At 43.2% G+C, this 18,977-nt stretch overlaps 1 protein-coding gene across 2 annotated transcripts in view; it reads left to right on the plus strand.

Moving 5' to 3' along the window:
* Positions 1 to 18,300, plus strand: part of pgk1 (phosphoglycerate kinase 1) — a 51,745-nt gene extending 33,445 nt beyond the window's left edge. The window contains exons 7-12 of one of the 2 annotated variants that reach the window (XR_014569127.1): positions 703 to 817; positions 2,869 to 3,048; positions 12,663 to 12,840; positions 14,616 to 14,714; positions 16,945 to 17,804; positions 18,022 to 18,300. Coding sequence is in view for 1 of the 2 variants with exons in the window: in XM_083762780.1 (XP_083618906.1) it covers positions 703 to 817; positions 2,869 to 3,048; positions 12,663 to 12,840; positions 14,616 to 14,714; positions 16,945 to 16,985 (613 nt within the window). In the remaining variant the exon portion in view is untranslated. Of the gene's footprint in view, positions 1 to 702; positions 818 to 2,868; positions 3,049 to 12,662; positions 12,841 to 14,615; positions 14,715 to 16,944 lie in introns of both variants that reach the window. The other variant, XM_083762780.1, reaches the window with a different exon arrangement.
* Positions 18,301 to 18,977: the final 677 nt, after the last annotated feature.

The following is an 18,977-nucleotide window of genomic DNA, read 5'->3' on the forward strand; positions in this document are numbered from 1 at the left end:
AGGGTCCAGGTTCTGTTGTGCAACTGCCACAGCATTCTAAGGCAGACAGACAGACAGACAGACAGACAGACAGACAGACAGGCAGACAGACAGACAGACAGACAGACAGACAGACAGACAGACAGACAGACAGACAGACAGACAGACAGGCAGGCAGGCAGACAGACAGACAGACAGACAGACAGACAGACAGACAGACAGAACATTTTAATCTACGCTTTGTGAGCGGTTCAGTTGCACAGGCTAGGTTTCATGATCACAAAAGCTCTCTTTAATTTCTCTCATTTTCAAAAGTAGCCATACCTCACCCTCCCCCCCGAACCCACCTCACCCCCCCGAACCCACCTCACCCCCCCGAACCCACCTCACCCCCCGGGACCCACCTCACCCCTGCCCATTTTGACAGGCTGTAATGGCTCAGGGTTGACGACAGAGTACAGCATCCTGCACCACAACACCAGAGAGAGTTCAACACACCGTACCATACAACACCACAACACCACAACACCAGAGAGAGTTCAACACACCGTACCGTACAACCAGCCAGCTCTGAGTCCAAATACAGTTTGAGTCAAGACATAATATGACATCAATTATTTCTCTCTCTCCCCCCCCCTCCCTCTCTCTCTCCCTGTCTCCCTGTGTCTCTCTCTCTCTCTCTCTCTCTCCCTCTCTCCCTGTCTCCCGGTGTCTCTCTCTCAGAGCCAAGGTGAAGGACAAGATCCAGTTGATCAACAACATGTTGGATCAGGTCAACGAGATGATCATTGGAGGAGGAATGGCTTTCACCTTCCTGAAGGTCCTCAACAACATGGAGGTACGCACGCACACACACACACACACACACACACACACACACACACACACACACACACATGCACACACACACACACACACACACACACACACACACACACACACACGCCACTCTGTCCACACGCGCCCGATGCATGATTGCATGTGAACAACAGTGCAGTTAATTTGGACGCTGGTGCACTTTGACCGGGCATCGACCAATAGGGAAGAAGCAGCACCGTAACACCACTCTTCAACGAGCCAATGGAAACGTCTCGCTCTTGTTTCCGTGGGAAACTTTTTTATTGTCATGTTTTTACACACCATTATAACGTTCTTATTTTGATCACAAGACCCACTTTACTGAATGTCTCCAGGTTTTCTTCACGATGACTCTGACACTTATTAATTATGACGCTTATTAATTATGACACATTAGGAGTAATTAGAACCACTAGTTCTAGTGGGGCTCAAATGTTTTATTTGCAGACCTTAAACCCATTTAGGCCTGACGTTGAAATAAAAAATGCATTCTGAAAGAATTTATATTCAAAGATGTGTTCAGCATTTTCACGATTAAAAAAAATAAATAGCAGACCTACAAGCTCGTATCGCGCCACTCGGTGGCGCGATATGAGCTTGTAGATCTGCTATTTTTCAATAGCTAAATTATAACATAATGCTAACACCAAAATGCGTTAACTCTTGAGTGCTCAAATGGAAGCAAATGGTTCCAATTCTTTTGGTAAATGTGTAAAAGGTATGAAATGAAGTGATTCAGCTTATTATTATTTGGCATTACTAAATCCAAATAAATGTTGACGGAGTGATAAGACGTGATAACAGTATAATAATGTTATCCCGCGGCTTGGTGGAAATGTGTCGCGTTAGGAAAGCACTAGATAAATAAAATGACCTCCGGTTGACCTCCACGAACAAACGCACGGGTTTTCCCACAATGCAGCTGGAGATGACTGTCAAAGTTTAGGGAGGAAAAAAACCCCAAAACGTGCTAAAGTCAGGAAATGGTTCCAGGGTTCTGATAAGATGAGTGATTCCATCATACAGGCCAGGATGGGCTACTGGAAGGTTCAAAGGTTCACATCACACCAAAATACATTTTCGTCGACTAAATTAACCGTAGATTTAGTCAACCAAAACCGCCTGACATTTAGTCGACTAGAATTAGACTAACACTAAGTTAATGGACAGATTGGGCACTGCACTGGTAGTGGTGGTGGGCGTGATCACTGGGGCTGGGCGCTGCCACGCTAATAACTACACAGCGTTTACCTGGCACTAGAGTTGAGGAACTTGGACGGAGAGGGGGTGAGCTGGGAGTCGACATTTTCTGTTGACCGCAACAACGCATCTTAACATCCATAGATATAATAGTTAGCTGGGAACTGTTGTATCTTACCTGTGCTGTGGAGAAGAATAAATGGTCAAACTGACAGCTTGGAGTGGATCTGAATATGGGCTGCAACACCTCATACCACAGAATGGGCCGCAACACCCCATACCACAGAACACCCCATACCACAGAACACCTCATACCACAGAACACCCCATACCACAGAATGGGCCGCAACACCCCATACCACAGAACACCCCATACCACAGAACACCCCATACCACAGAACACCTCATACCACAGAACACCCCATACCACAGAATGGGCCGCAACACCCCATACCACAGAACACCCCATACCACAGAACACCCCATACCACAGAACACCCCATACCACAGAACACCCCATACCACAGAACACCCCATACCACAGAACACCCCATACCACAGAACACCCCATACCACAGAACACCCCATACCACAGAACACCCCATACCACAGAACACCTCATACCACAGAACACCTCATACCACAGAAACAACACCCCATACCACAGAAAATCCACTGAATTCAGAGTAAAAGCGGTACCCCAGAGCTTCTATTTTTAAGGAATCCTGGCACTGATTGTGTTAAGAAGGTCTTAGCAAGGTCTTAACGAGGTGTTGTTAACGAGGTGTTGTTAACGAGGCGTTGTTAACGAGGCGTTCCTCCGCTCCACAGATCGGTACCTCGCTGTATGACGACGAGGGGGCGAAGATCGTGAAGGACCTGATGGCGAAGGCAGAGAAGAACGGGGTGAAGATCAACCTGCCCGTCGACTTCATCACCGCCGACAACTTCAACGAGAAGGCTGCTGTGGGCACGGCCAGCGTGGCCGACGGGATCCCTGCTGGATGGATGGTGAGTAGACTATACTACTACTACTACTACTACTATAACTAATACTATACTAAGGACAACTTCACCGAGAACGCTGCCGTGGGCACGGCCAGCCTGGAGGACGGGATCCCTGCTGGGTGGATGGTGAGTTATGACTACGTAACATGCTGTAAGTCTGTCTGTAAGGTCACCCTGCTGGCTGGATGGTGAGTGCTTCACTCACCTTTTAGTGTTTGCCTAAGTCTACAGTTTATTTAGTCGACTAAAATGTATTTTTGCGGGCCTTGATGCCGTCTTAAACACAATGTATAACTTTAACATTACCACCTGTAAACTAATGTTTAAACACAATGTAGAACTTGTATCTAAACATTACCACCTGTAAACCAATGTCTAGACACAATGTAGAACTTATATCTAAACTAGAGCTGGGACTTGATTAAAAGAAATAATCTAATTAATCAGAGGCTTTGCGATTAATTAATCTAGATTAATCGCATTTTAATCGCATATCAATATTCAACCCGAGAACAGCGAGAAACCTTTTTTTTAATGTTTTTTGGTATCCCAGTGAATCAATGAATAGTGACTACAGGATACCACTAATTTTCAACATTTTACTGTCATTAATATACCTGTTGTGGAAATAATAATAAAAAGTCACCCCATTCTGTGTTGCCTAGAACTGGAGGTCTGAAAACATCTCAGTGACATCACAAAGCTGTACTTACTTCATATTGTTACTGTTTTTTGTCAGACCTCCAGTTCTAGGCAACACAAAATGGGGTGACTTTTTATTATTTCCAGTTTTCAGTACTATAGAAAAGCGCCCAGTGAGAAACGTTCCGCGGAGAAAAAAAAGGTGTGATTAATTTATCTGTAATTAATTTTTCTGTAGTTAATTAATCTAAATTAATCGCAATTAGTCCCGGCCCTAATCTAAACATTACCACCTGTAAACCAATGTTTAAACACAATGTAGAACTATAACATTACCACCTGTAAACTAATGTTTAAACACAATGTAGAACTTATATCTAAACATTACCATGGTAAACTAATGTTTAAACACAATGTAGAACTTATATCTAAACATTACCATGGTAAACTAACTAACTATCAGACGCTCTTAATCCAGAGCGATTTACGTTAAGCAAGAACAAAAATCATGGCAGTACATCACATACATATACAAGCAGTTATCATGAAACATGCGTAAGCTAAGAACGTAACGGTGGAATATCTATATAATGAAACTATATATAAACTAAACGTACTATGCTATACATATGTACTATGAAGTGCTATGACTACATAAAGTGCAATTATAGTCTACATAACATGCTATAAGTCTGTATCAAATGCTATCCAAGTCTACATAAAGTGCTATCTAAGGGGCTAGGGTAAGTGCTACGGGCCATGATGGTCTTCTAAACAACCAAACTTAACTGTGTGACAGAAACAGACTGGTATATTTTGGTCTGGACAATATTATATCAGTCAATATCTGACTTTAAACACTATCATTGTGTCCTGATTGTTTTTACCACTTTGGTGGTCTGCTAGCACCACCTACTGGTTGGCAAGAGGTACTGCATGCACATCATAGTGCCCAGTCATTCTCAGCGGGACACACACGCAGAACAACGGCTAAAATATGTCATTTAGATTTAGATTACGTAGACATGGCGTTCTGTAGTGTACTTATAGTTTCACTGTGCAGATGTGGTGTTCTTATTGCTTACTGTAAATCACTCTGTTTTGAGCATTACATTATACTTTAGCTATTGAAAAATAGCAGACCGACAAGATCTATGAGCTTGTAGGTCTGCTATTTTTGAAGAATCGTGAACATGCGGCACAGATCTTCTTTCAGAAGACCTTTTCTTTTCACATGTTTGCATGTTTGGAATTGTAACGGCTGAAATCAATAATAATAAACTTTATTTATAGAGCACTTTTCATGACGCGAGTGCAGCGCAAAGTGCTAAAGTCAAGGCACAGTCAAAATACATAGAGTACAAATTACAGAGGCATTAAACATAGGCAGAGCAGTGTGAATAACAGAGATAAGAGGTAAAACAACACATTACAGAGGCCTTAAACATAGGCAGAGCAGTGTGAATAACAGAGATAAGAGGTAAAACGACACATTACAGAGGCCTTAAACATAGGCAGAGCAGTGTGAATAACAGAGATAAGAGGTAAAACGACACATTACAGAGGCATTAAACATAGGCAGAGCAGTGGGAATAACAGAGATAAGAGGTAAAACAAAGCACAGCAAATGCAAGAGTAAAACGGTAGGTCTTAAAGCTGTGTTTTAAAAATGTCAAGTAAGGGTGCAAGTCTAATAGTACGGCAGTTAACCAAACCTATTGTGCATTTTATGACTAAAGCATGAAACGTTCAGAATATCATCTACATTCTACAGGTTTGGTTTCAGACGTGGAACCACTTTCTCACTGACCTCTGGTGACCTCGAGGAGTCATTGACTTTAGAATTGCATTTTTGCACGTTTTGCTCCGTTATTTTCCACTATAATAATGTATTATGTTTGTTAAATGGAAGTTCTGTTCTAATGAATGACAACATAAACCCCAATAGTCTACAGAAATGGTTTTATGATATAAACGTTATGACATTGTTATAACATTAAAAACATCTAGGAGAGAGAGAGAGAGAGAGAGTTAAGGTCATATAATGGAAGGTATTGTGCATGTTATGACTAAAGCATGTTTCTATATACCATGAAGTTTGTTTTTAGACGTGGAAACACTTCTGAATTTACACCTGGAAATTGTCAGAGGCTGTACACATTTCGAGCTGTCGAACCACGTTGTAAACCGCCATAGGGCCCATGTTAAACCCAGAAATGTTGTTTCCTTTAAACTTTTATGATTAAAATGTCATCTATAGGCTAGCAGATGATGATTGTTTGCTAAAAGTTATATGTTGGACAATGTGAGTAATTGGCATAATGAGCAAATCAATTGCTTAATGAGCAAATTAACTGTAAATGGCTATAATTTTTGCATCCATTTAACTTCGAAAGGTGACTTAAGAGTCAATTTACAATTTACAATTTAGGCATTTAGCAGACGCTCTTAATCCAGAGCGACTTACATTAAGCAGGAACAAAAGCATGGGAATACATCAGGTAAAAACATTTATCATGAAACATGCGTAAGCTAAGAACGTAACAGTGGAATATCTATATAATGAAACTATACATACACTATACATATAAACTATACATATTTACTACTATGCTATACATATGTATTATGTACTATGGCGTGCTATGACTACATACAATACAGTTATAGTGCTGTCTACATAACATGCTATAAGTCTGTATCAGATGCTATCTAAGTCTACAGAAATGCTATCTAAGGGGTTACAGAGAGTTAAAGTCTATGTTTGTGATATCCAGAAATTCATCTGTTATTATGGTGAAGTCATACACCCTCTCTTCATTAGCATAATTGGCATACATTATGTAAAACATAGGTACAAATTAGGAATCAGCTATACATTGTTATTGCTTTTAGTCAACATATCAAGGTTGTTTTAGAGTCTACATCTATATTATGTTACATAAATTAATCTCACTAAATGATGAAATTGTATATAATAATTCGTCTTTGGGCCTATTTTGTGACATGTCTAATCCAGTGGAGTGACGGGACAGCAGTGGCTCATGAGGTAGATCGGACGTCTTGGAATCTGAAAGCACGGCACGATGCACACTCTGATGTCATGATGATGTCATGATGCACACTCTGATGTCATGATGATGTCACGATGCACACTCTGATGTCATGATGATGTCACGATGCACACTCCAGAGCTGCCAAGCTGCACACATTCTGTGCACCAACCACGCAATTCTAGGCGTATTACGTATAGACACCTAGAATTGCGTGGTTGGTGCACACAATGTGTTCATCTTGGTAGCTCTGACACTCTGATGTCTGATGTCATGCATCGGCTGCATTGGAACACTGATGAACATGTCTGTGATAAAAGCAGGCATGGAGTGTCAGTGGCGTGCACAGATAGACACCTAGGGGGTGCTAGAGCTGCCCTTTTTGGCAATGTGCTCTTAAAAAGAAAAAAAAAAGAAAAAAATCTTTTTTTTCTTAATTTGTAGTGTGTGGACCATGCGGTGACATTGATCAAACCTTGATAAAAAAACTATCTACTATCTACTATATTATTTAGGCCCCCACAATCTAAAGCTATGTTTCTATGTCAGTGGTTCTTCGATAAAGAAATCAATAGCAGACCTACAAGCTCGTAGGTCTGCTATTTTTCAATAGCTAAAGCAACAAAATGGGTTCCCGCCCCAAAAGGTGCCCTTTTTTTCACTTGAGCACTTGCCCCTCTAAATGTCTGTGCACGCCACTGTCGAGTGTTATCAGATGCTTGTCCTCCTTGCTGTTAGGATGTGAATGTGATACTGTCTCCTTACTCTCCTTAACTACCCCGTGAGAAAGTACCATGCCTAGTCTCTCAGTACAGTTCCTGTTGGAACTTCTACAGCCCATTCACAGGAATGGAACAGAAGGTTCAATTCCAGGCCCCGGCAATGTGTCGACGTATACACAAGAAAGACCCTTAATCCCCAACTAACTGCCCCCTGACCTCAAAGGTCTGACGGCCTTGAGCAGCAATAACCTAATTGAAGCAGAAAACTGAAGCCAAGCCAATCCAATATGATTAAAGGTTTTATGACATTAATTTTCATTTCTTTTTCTTTTTTCTTTTAGGTTTTATGACCTCAATTACACCCAAAAAACCTGAACTTTGAACATTCAGTGGATTATCTGTGGTCTGAAGTTTTCTTTGGGGTTTGGAAGCCTTTTAAACTACAATGAAAACAGGCAACACAGTGAAAACAGTGACATCTGCTGGCAAATCCCATTGACATATATGGGATTTGCAGGCTCTTACATCACTTACTGCCGGCAAATCAGAGCACCTGTTTGAGCCAGAAAACCCCAGATCACAGAAACTCTACTCAATGTTAAAAGTTCATGTTTTTTGGGTGCAATTGAGATTAGAAAACCTAAAAAAAATAAGAACAATTCCAAAACCTTTTTTTTAATGTCACAATCCCTTTAATATAAGGTCTAATACACAACGATGAAGACAAAGAAGATGCAGAGGCTGAAGGGAATGAGGAGAGAGATGATGAAGATAGTGGTGAAAGTCCATTGAGTGTGAGGTTGTGGTTCTAAGTGAACTCATTAGTGCTCATTATGGTCCAATGTTTGTCCACTCAGTCTGTGTCTCAGAGTAGGCCTGTGTTTGTCCACTCAGTCTGTGTCTCAGAGTAGGCCTGTGTTTGTCCACTCAGTCTGTGTCTCAGAGTAGGCCTGTGTTTGTCCACTCAGTCTGTGTCTCAGAGTAGGGCTGTGTTTGTCCACTCAGTCTGTGTCTCAGAGTAGGCCTGTGGACAGTTCAGAGACTCAGTCTGTGTCTCAGAGTAGGCCTGTGGACAGTTCAGAGACTCAGTCTGTGTCTCAGAGTAGGCCTGTGGACAGTTCAGAGACTCAGTCTGTGTCTCAGAGTAGGCCTGTGTTTGTCCACTCAGTCTGTGTCTCAGAGTAGGCCTGTGTTTGTCCACTCAGTCTGTGTCTCAGAGTAGGGCTGTGGACAGTTCAGAGACTCAGTCTGTGTCTCAGAGTAGGCCTGTGGACAGTTCAGAGACAACCCAAATCCACCCAATCTTTTCCCCACTCAGCTCTGCACTTAGTTTTTCTTCTTTGTTAGTTATATCTCACTACTAGAACTTTCTGACTCTGAGGTAGATGAGATGTTTGGCTGTGAACACAACAGCATCCATTCGTTTTTTTCAATGTTGTGGACCGGCGGAGCCTGGTGAAATAGTTGCTAAGATACGATACTGCATAGTGATTGGCTCTGCTGCATGCCTTTGAAGAGTACTAACCAATGAGCTGTGCCTAGCGCCTCTCTAGACACCAGGTTCCACGTCTTCCTCCTGTTCCCATAGCTCAGATGGCTGCCCCTTCTGCTTGTGTGTATGTATGTGTGAGTGTCCGCATGTGTGAGCGACTGAGAATCACCAAAACGCGCCGTCATTCTTCCACCACCCAAAAATACGGGATTAAAGGAGAATTCCAGACTAAAAGGCTTTCTTACCTTTCTTTGTAGTTACGTCCCCATCAAAGAGGTCCAGGTGTTACTTTGTGCAAAAGCTCCTTATTGGCTATTTCCCCTACCATAAGCCCTCAATGAATTGCATTGAATTGAATGGGAATTGAATGGGGCTATGGGGTGTTGTGCTAATTCGCTTATTTCCATCGCTCAAAATTATAATTTCTTTGTATATATCCTCTCTTCATAATGTAAATAATATCCCAAGCGGCACACTTTACTACTTATTTAGATGGAAATAAGTGAATTAGCACAACACCCCATAGCCCCATTCAATTCCCATTCAATGCAATGCAATTCATTGAGGGCTTATGGTAGGGGAAATAGCCAATAAGGAGTTTTTGCACAAAAAAACACCTGGACCTCTTTGGTGGGGACGTAACAACTACAAAGAAATGTAAGAAAGATAAGAAAGCATTCTAGCATGGAATTCTCCTTTAAGTGCGTCCCGTATGGGTTCATTACGGGACAGGGTCTTTTAGTTGTCAAATACGATACAAACCCGTATTTTACGGGACGGTTGGTAACCCTAGGTTGCGCACGCAGCACAGAAACGGATGTTGTGGGCGTCCATCTTGTGCTACATAAGTAGCGTCAATGCTAGCGAGCTAAAATATAGCCATCCTTGCTCTAGAAAGCCCCAATGTTTCCATCAAGACCACCGGATAGTCAGCAAAGACCTCCGAACATCGCGCTAATTGACCAAACCACGGAGAGATCCGTAGATTAGGAGTTATTGAAGCTTTTAGTCTGCCTGTATAATGGGAGGTGGACGGGCATGCGCAATCCGGTCTAGGATCGCTAAAGAAGGAAAGGCCGAGCCAAAATAATAATGAAAAAATAGTTCTCAGCGTCGCGGATTGATATCCATAATAAAGCTAATCTGACGGAGCGAGCGGAAGGTTATTACAGTCCTTATGGCGGAGCATTCCGCCAAACGTAGGGATTGTGTTAACCGCTCCCCTAGATGGTTTAATGCTATTACAATGTCATAACATTTATATCATAAAGGTTGACATGATTCACCCTCTCTGTAGACTATTGGGGTTTAAGTTGTCATTCATTAGAACAAAACTTCCATTTAACAAACATAAATAATTATTATAGTGGAAAATAATGGAGCAAAACATGCAAGAAATGCTATTCTGAGGTCAATGACCCCTCAAGGTCACCAGAGGTCAGTGAGAAAGTAGTTCCACGTCTGAAATCAAACCTTGGGGTGTGTAGAATGTAGATGATATCCTGAAAGTTTCATGCTTTAGTCATAAAATACACAATACCTTCCATATTATGAGCTTAACTGCCGCACTATAAGGTGGATTGGAGTTTATTCCAGGCCGTTGGTCCATAGAAGCAGAAAGCTGCTTCACCATATTACTTAAAGGACAACTCTAGGTTTTTTTCAACCAAGGTTCATGTTTTAGGTTATTAGAGAAAGTAAAAGATGAGTGTTATTTTTTTTTTTCATTTGCTGCTTTCTTTCGTTTTAGGGATTTTAGCCGTTTTTGACAGGGGGGCGGGGGCATTCGAGCATGGGGCTAAATATGTATTGTTTTTACAACATTTTATTGTTTACTATAGTCCTACTAGACCCCAAGAAATTACATCTGGCCACAAAAGATCACAGGATCTACTGAATGTGAAGGGTTACTATAGGGTTGTATGTATAGTTTATATGTATAGTTTGTATGTATAGTGTATGTATAGTTTCATTATATAGATATTCCACTGTTACGTTCTTAGCTTACGCATGTTTCATGATAAATGCTTTTATGTGATGTATTCCCATGCTTTTGTTCTTGCTTAAATGTAAATCGCTCTGGATTAAGAGCGTCTGATAAATGCCTACATTTTAAATTGTAATTGTAAATTGTATGGCTCAACATGTCAGTTTGTCACCCCCTTCACATTCAGTAGATCATGTGATCTTTTGTGGCCAGATGTAATTTCCTGAGGTGTAGTAGGACTATATAGTAAATAATAAATAAATAAAATCGCTATAAAATTGTGTAAAGAAATACATATTTAGCCCCCTGTTTGAATGTCCCCACCCCCCTGTCAAAAATAGCTAAAATCACTCAAACGAAAGAAAGCAGAAAAATGAAAAAAAAATGCAGTGCAGTAGAATAAAACAGTAAACATATTTTAAAACGGGTGAACACAAAATAAAACGATGAATTATTCAAGTGAAAGCCATCGTGAACAAGTGGGTTTTTAGCTGTGATTTAAAAGAACTCAGTAGGGTGATGTGTCTTAACCCTTAGACTGCCATTCCCAATTTTTTTGTTTGGGTAACAAATTGGCATATTTTTAATTCATCGTTTTAACATACAAGAAAGATCTGGTGGATTGAAGAGATGTTTTTTTTCACTGCATTCATTGCAAATCTATTCTCTCGATTCGCCACCAGATGGCGGGAAAGCATCATTATGCTGATTTTGGCTAAAATAGACGGATCTTCCTAAGTCACTTCCGGCTCAACGATCAACAACATCATGTAGTAGTTTGACCCTAGTCAATAGCTTGGCTGGTCCGGATTGCTAAGCTAATGCTATATTTTTCATAACTAAGTCAAATTAACCTCAAATCAACCCCAAAAGATCGCAAAATATCACATTTTTTACAGCGACGCACATAGAGACGGCGCGCGTGCACGATAGCGCACGATCACGCGGATTTCGGCCGTTTTTTGGTAAATTACATCCAACATTAGTGATATTAGCGAAAAAATATTAATTTTTGATCTTTTGACCCCGCGATAACTGATATTGATTGTCATTCCGTTTTTTCCGTTAACGGGAGGTTTAGATTTTTCGATGAATTCCGTTTTTTCCGTGAATTGTAGGCCAAGGGTTAAAGGCCTATTCATAGTCTGGATTTTCGGTGGTGAGGTGACCACCGCTCCGGTGGTGAGGTGACCACCGCTCCGGTGGTGATCTGACCACCGGAGCTGAAATAACGTTGAGCGGTGGTGAGTAAAAACAGAGGGAAGGGCTGGAGCGGTGGCGGTGGTTTGCAATTCACCGCGGCTCAGTGACGTCATGTTGTAGTTCGGTGGTCACCAGACTATGAATAGGCCTTCAGGGCCTCTGGTAGGGCATTCCACAGCTTAGGAAGACGGGCCGAGAAAGCCCGCTCACCCATGGTGACGAGCTGGGTAGCCGGAACCTCCAGGAGAGCCTTGCTTGCCGATCTAAGGCTCCGTGTTGGCCTTATGGGGCTCCAGCATGTCTTTGATGTAGCCTAACTACGGTCTAACTAACGTATGTTCTGGTGTTCCACAGGGCTTGGACTGGGTCTAAACATATGTTCTGGTGTTCCACAGGGCTTGGACTGGGTCTAAACATATGTTCTGGTGTTCCACAGGGCTTGGACTGGGTCTAAACATATGTTCTGGTGTTCCACAGGGCTTGGACTGGGTCTAAACATATGTTCTGGTGTTCCACAGGGCTTGGACTGCGGCCCAGAGAGTAACAAGGCGTTTGCGGAGGCCGTGTGCCGGGCCAAGCAGATCGTGTGGAACGGGCCGGTGGGCGTGTTCGAGTGGGAACCGTTCGCTGTGGGAACCAAGAGCCTGATGGACCGCGTGGTGGAGGTCACCAAGACCGGCTGTGTCACCATCATCGGTAAGAACTAAACCCTGACCTTTAACCCCGTCAGGAGGACAGAACCCCCTTTGGTGATTTAAGCATTATGTTTAGCGGTTGAAAAATAGCATGTTCTCCCCGTGTCACCTAGGGTAGGTACCCTCACATGTTCTCCCCGTGTCCCCTAGGGTATGTACCCTCACATGTTCTCCCCGTGTCCCCTAGGGTAGGTACCCTCACATGTTCTCCCCGTGTCCCCTAGGGTAGGTACCCTCACATGTTCTCCCCGTGTCCCCTAGGGTAGGTACCCTCACATGTTCTCCCCGTGTCCCCTAGGGTAGGTACCCTCACATGTTCTCCCCGTGTCCCCTAGGGTAGGTACCCTCACATGTTCTCCCCGTGTCCCCTAGGGTAGGTACCCTCACATGTTCTCCCCGTGTCCCCTAGGGTAGGTACCCTCACATGTTCTCCCCGTGTCCCCTAGGGTAGGTACCCTCACATGTTCTCCCCGTGTCCCCTAGGGTAGGTACCCTCACATGTTCTCCCCGTGTCCCCTAGGGTAGGTACCCTCACATGTTCTCCCTGTGTCCCCTAGGGTAGGTACCCTCACATGTTCTCCCCGTGTCCCCTATAGGGTAGGTACCCTCACATGTTCTCCCCGTGTAGGTACCCTCACTAAAAACATGCAGTAATCCTCTAAACTGCCTCCCCCTGGCCAGCCGGGGCGCCTGATGGAGGGGAAAGGAACTGGTCTCTAAACTGCCTCCCCCTGGCCAGCCGGGGCGCCTGATGGAGGGGAAAGGAACTGGTTGGAATAACGTGTTCCTTCCACGCGCTACGTCCAACCAGGGAAACTCCCCCCTGTCAGGTGTAAAGGAGCAACTTGGACACTCAGGCATGAAGGAAGCATGAGTTAAGTCTGTTGCTCTCCCCTTGTCCCCCATATATGGGGACTAGGTTGGTCTCCCCTTGTCCCCCATATATGGGGACTAGGTTGGTGGAGGGTGTGTAGAGCCCAGGATCACATTAGATGATTGACACAGGGGTGAAAAATGGGTTACAAAATCGTGGGATAAAAAATATATTAAAAAAAACAAAAACATGTAGCTAGGTTTAATGTTAGAGACCACAGAACCACAGAAGACATGTAAATATGAAATAAATGCTTAAACATGTAGCTATAGGTGTAATGTTAGAGACCACAGTAGACATGTAAATATGAAATAAATGCTTAAACATGTAGCTAGGTGTAATGTCAGAGACCACAGAAGACATGTAAATATGAAATAAATGCTTAAACATGTAGCTATAGGTGTAATGTTAGAGACCACAGAAGACATGTAAATATGAAATAAATGCTTAAACATGTAGCTATAGGTGTAATGTTAGAGTCCACAGAACAGAAGACATGTAAATATGAAATAAATGCTTAAACATGTAGCTATAGGTGTAATGTTAGAGACCACAGAAGTGAACCTTTTTCAAGCCTGTTTTCTCAACTCGCTGTTTCTCTGCAAGACATTTTCTCTATAAGCCATATCTCCAAAACTGGAGGGTCAAACTCAACAACCAATATGTCAATTTGAAGCTATGATTCCCTGCTTTCATATGACATAAAAACAGAAAATTAAAATAAAATGAATGACTTATTTTTTTTTAATTTCGATGTCAGGCCTAAATGGGTTAATGATAGGGGGGAGTGTGTTCATGTGTGTGTGTACTACCCGTCTCCTCCAGGTGGGGGCGACACAGCCACATGCTGCTAAGTGTTCATGTGTGTGTGTGTGTGTGTGTGTACTACCCGTCTCCTCCAGGTGGGGGCGACACAGCCACATGCTGCGCCAAGTGGGACACGGAGGACAAGGTCAGCCACGTCAGCACAGGGGGCGGAGCTTCACTGGAACTGCTGGAGGGTGAGACGGCATGCTATAATTTACCTCGTTAAATATTCATGAACCCGCGATTACATCGTTGGATAATTAAACGTTCATTTGAGAGGGTCAATGCTGTATTTTGGGGGGCGGCTGGCTTGTGGCTCAGGAGGTAGAGCGGGTCGTCCAATGGTCCCTGGGTCGGCGGTTCGATTCCCGGCTCCTCCTCCTCCTGTCCACATGTGGAAGTGTCCTTGGGCAAAGACACTGAACCCTACATTGAAGTGTCCTTGGGCAAAGACACTGAACCCTACATTGAAGTGTCCTTGGGCAAAGACAGTGAACCCTACATTGAAGTGTCCTTGGGCAAAGACACTGAACCCTACATTGCCTCCAGTGAGTCGGTCGGTGTGAGCTCGCCACCGTCGGTGTGTGAATGTGGGAAGTGAGGACGCTGGCGTCGACTTTTCGCCGCTTCACCTCCCGATGTATGGACCGTTGTAAAGCGCTTGGAGTAAGCACGTAGTGAATAGAAAAGCGCTATAAAAATGCAGCCCGCCTCCCCCTGGCCAGCCGGGGCGCCTGATGGAGGGGAAAGGAACTGGTCTCTAAACTACCTGCCCCTGGCCATCCGGGGCGCCTGATGGAGGGGAAAGGAACCGGTCTCTATACTGCCTCCCCCTGGCCATCCGGGGCGCCTGATGGAGGGGAAAGGAACCGGTCTCTATACTGCCTCCCCCTGGCCATCCGGGGCGCCTGATGGAGGGGAAAGGAACTGGTTGGAATAACGTGTTCCTTCCACGCGCTACGTCCAACCAGGGAAACTCCCCCCTGTCAGGTGTAAAGGAGCAACTTGGACACTCAGGCATGAAGGAAGCATGAGTTCAAGTCCGTTGCTGATTGATACAGGGGTGAAAAATGAGTCACAAAATGGTGGGATAACAAAAATGCAGTCCATTATTATTATCCCATTCTGACCTGAGATCAGATTCATACGAGGTTTCCGCCGGACACACACTGGTCTGATGAACCCATTCTGACCTGAGATCAGATCAAAAATAGCTAAAGCATAACATGATGCTGACACCAAAATGGGTGCCCGGTCAGAATGGGTTAAATTAGCTGTTAGCATAAACCTCAGTCCATTATTATTATATTAGCTGTTAGCATAAACCTCAGTTCTCAGTGCCAGCGTTCACTTTAAATGACGGAGTTTGCCATAGAGGAAAAACGCTAGTTTTACATTCTTAGTTTTTACACTGCTAATAAAAGCTGCTCTATAGCAGCACATGGAAAGCACTTTGAGTCAACTTCTGTTGTTTTTAAATGTGCTATATAAATAAATAAAGGTGACTTGACTTGACGTTGGTCGATGATTTGTTTACAAACATTGAGCTACGGACCGTAGCTCAATGTTTGTAAATAAATCAGTATATATACACACCATAGCCTACGGTGTGTATATATACTGATTTGTTTACAAACATTTGATGATGATTTGTTTACAAACATTCGATGATTTGTTTACAAACATTTGATTATGATTTGTTTACAAACATTGATATTAGGTGTGTACATACCGATGGTTTGTTTTACAAACATTTGATGATGATTTGTTTACAAACATTGATATTAGGTGTGTACATACCGATGGTTTGTTTTACAGACATTGACCAATTATGTGTTTATAAATGATGAGCTATTGTGAGCACAGACCAATGATGTGTTTATAAATGATGAGCTATTGGTTGTTTTTAGGATTGATTTTAAAATTCTTTTACTTGTCTCAATGGTCTCGCACTTTCCTACCTACATGACTGCCTGCCTAAATATGTCCCAAACCGCCCCCTAAGGTCTTCCACTGCTGGCCTGCTCGCTTTGCCTAAAAAAATGGCAACTAAATAATACGGGGAAGCAGCTTTTTGCTTCTACGGGCCGTCGGCATGGAACAAGCTCCCTCTGTACCTTCGTCAGGCAGCCTCTGTAGACATTTTTAAAGCTCAGCTCAAGACCCACTTCTACAACATTGCCTTTAATTGATCTTTTATTTTTTGTTATTCATGTCCTCACTGTATTGCATTACTGCTTGTTTTTTTAATGTCATTGCCTTGCTTTTCTTTTATTCTCCATTGTTCTGTAAAGCACTTTGAGCTGCTGATGGTATGGAATATATGGATGGAATAAATGGACGTCATTGGCTGGGAATAAGTTGTTAAAAGTCTCTGTGAGTGTTTTTCTGCCCGGTGACAGTTTGTTTCTCTCTGTCCTTTAGGTAAGGTCCTGCCTGGAGTCGACGCCCTGAGCAGCGCTTAAACACACACACACACACCGCATACCCGCACTCGTGTGACACGCACACACACACAAGCGCACACATGCACTCGCGCACACACTCTGGCTCACACGCGCGCGCACACACACACACACACACACTACGCTGGGATCCTGGATGTTCATCCTGAGGCGTGAAATGAACGCGACCTTCTACCTGCAGCCCCTACAAACCTACTCCCTTCTCTCTCTGTGTGTGTGTGTGTGTGTGTTTGTACTTTTACTATACTTGTGAGGGCCAAATGTGACCCCACAAGTATGGTAATTTTACTGTGTGTGTGTGTGTGTGCGCGCGTGCTTCCTGTATACACGACGCGTGTGTTAATGACATCATGCGTTTGTTGTCTCACTAATTGTTCCTGCCTAGTCGTTGAATGTTTTCTATACATCCTGCTGTACTGTACTGTACTGTACTGTACTGTACCGTACCCCATGTGAACGGAACCTTATCATAAAGGTGTGTTTTCTTACAGTGTTGCACACAGTGGGTTCTCTTTGTTTGTTTTGGTTCATTTCGACGTCCCTTACCGACTCCCCCGACCCCCCCCCCCCCCCCCCTCACCTCTGAGAGTTGTAGAAATGGAACCAAATTGACCCAAACGGGTAAGTTTTGGTACCTTTTGTTACACTCCGAGTTAACAGACCTGTAAGGGTCCATTTGGTACCATGTGTTACACTCTCAGAGTTACAGACCCATAAGGGTCCATTTGGTACCATGTGTTTCACTCTCTGAGTTAACAGGCCTGTAAGGGTCCATTTGGTTCCATGTGTTACACTCTCAGAGTTAACAGACCCATAAGGGTCCGTTTGGTTCCATGTGTTACACTCTCAGACTTCCAGGCCTGTGAGGGTCCATTTGGTATCATGTGTTCAACTCTCAGACTTCCAGGCCTGTGAGGGTCCATTTGGTTCCATGTGTTCAACTCTCAGACTTCCAGGCCTGTAAGGGTCCATTTGGTATCATGTGTTCAACTCTCAGACTTCCAGGCCTGTGAGGGTCCATTTGGTACCATTTGAGGGTCCATTTGGTTCCCCACTCTGAGAACCCCTCGCTGTAATGTCTTCTTAAACATGCCTTTATCATAAAGTTCTGTTTCCTAGTTGAAGTCCTGCTTCGGTCGGCCTGACAGTGAAACTGTCGTGTTGGTCAGAACCATTAAAATAATAACATATAGTATCATTAATATGTTAATATATGATGCTAATATTATAGGCCTTGACGTTATGTTAACGGTTGAATTACGGAGTCACTTTTCTTTGTTTCAGACAAAATAAAGCGTTTTCTGTTTAAAGGAGATATTATGAGCTGTCGTGATGTTTGTTTTTGCTCCCCTGAGTTGGTAGTTATATGCTATGTAATTCATTCTGGACGGGAACCCCTTTTGGTGTTTTAACATTATGTTATAATTTAGCTATTGAAAAATAGCAGATCTACAAGCTCATAGCGCGCCACCGAGTGGCGCGCTACGAGCTTGTAGGTCTGCTATTTTTGAAAAATCCTGAAACTGGCACACATCTTTGAATATATATTCTTTCAGAGACAGGGTGAACGTTTTTAACGAGGCATATTACATCATAATTTGTGGGGTGTGTGTGTGTTGTCAGATGGGTGGGTCCGAGGACCACCCATCTGTGGTCAGATGGGGGGGGGCAGAGGACCACCCAGATGGGGGGGGGGGGGGCAGAGGACACCTTTCAGAATTTATTTAAAACAAAAGAAAGTCTGTTTGAGTTCTAAATGAGGCAGTCGTCTCTCTGGATGCCTTCTATTCTGTAAACACTGGCATTTGAAAGCATAAGTTGTCTTATTAGAATATTCTAGTCTCATTCTAATGAAGGTTGTGCTTTTAAGTTACATTTATAATGTGTTGGTTTTAAACTATAGTTTCAACACAACGTTTTGGGGAGGAAAAACAATCTCAAGCTGAAATTAGTTTCACTCTGTGTCCACTAGATGGCGCACAGGAGCCACAA

The sequence above is a fragment of the Protomyctophum parallelum genome, assembly GCF_964188405.1.
Source record: "Protomyctophum parallelum genome assembly, chromosome: 1".
NCBI classification, from domain to species: domain Eukaryota; kingdom Metazoa; phylum Chordata; class Actinopteri; order Myctophiformes; family Myctophidae; genus Protomyctophum; species Protomyctophum parallelum.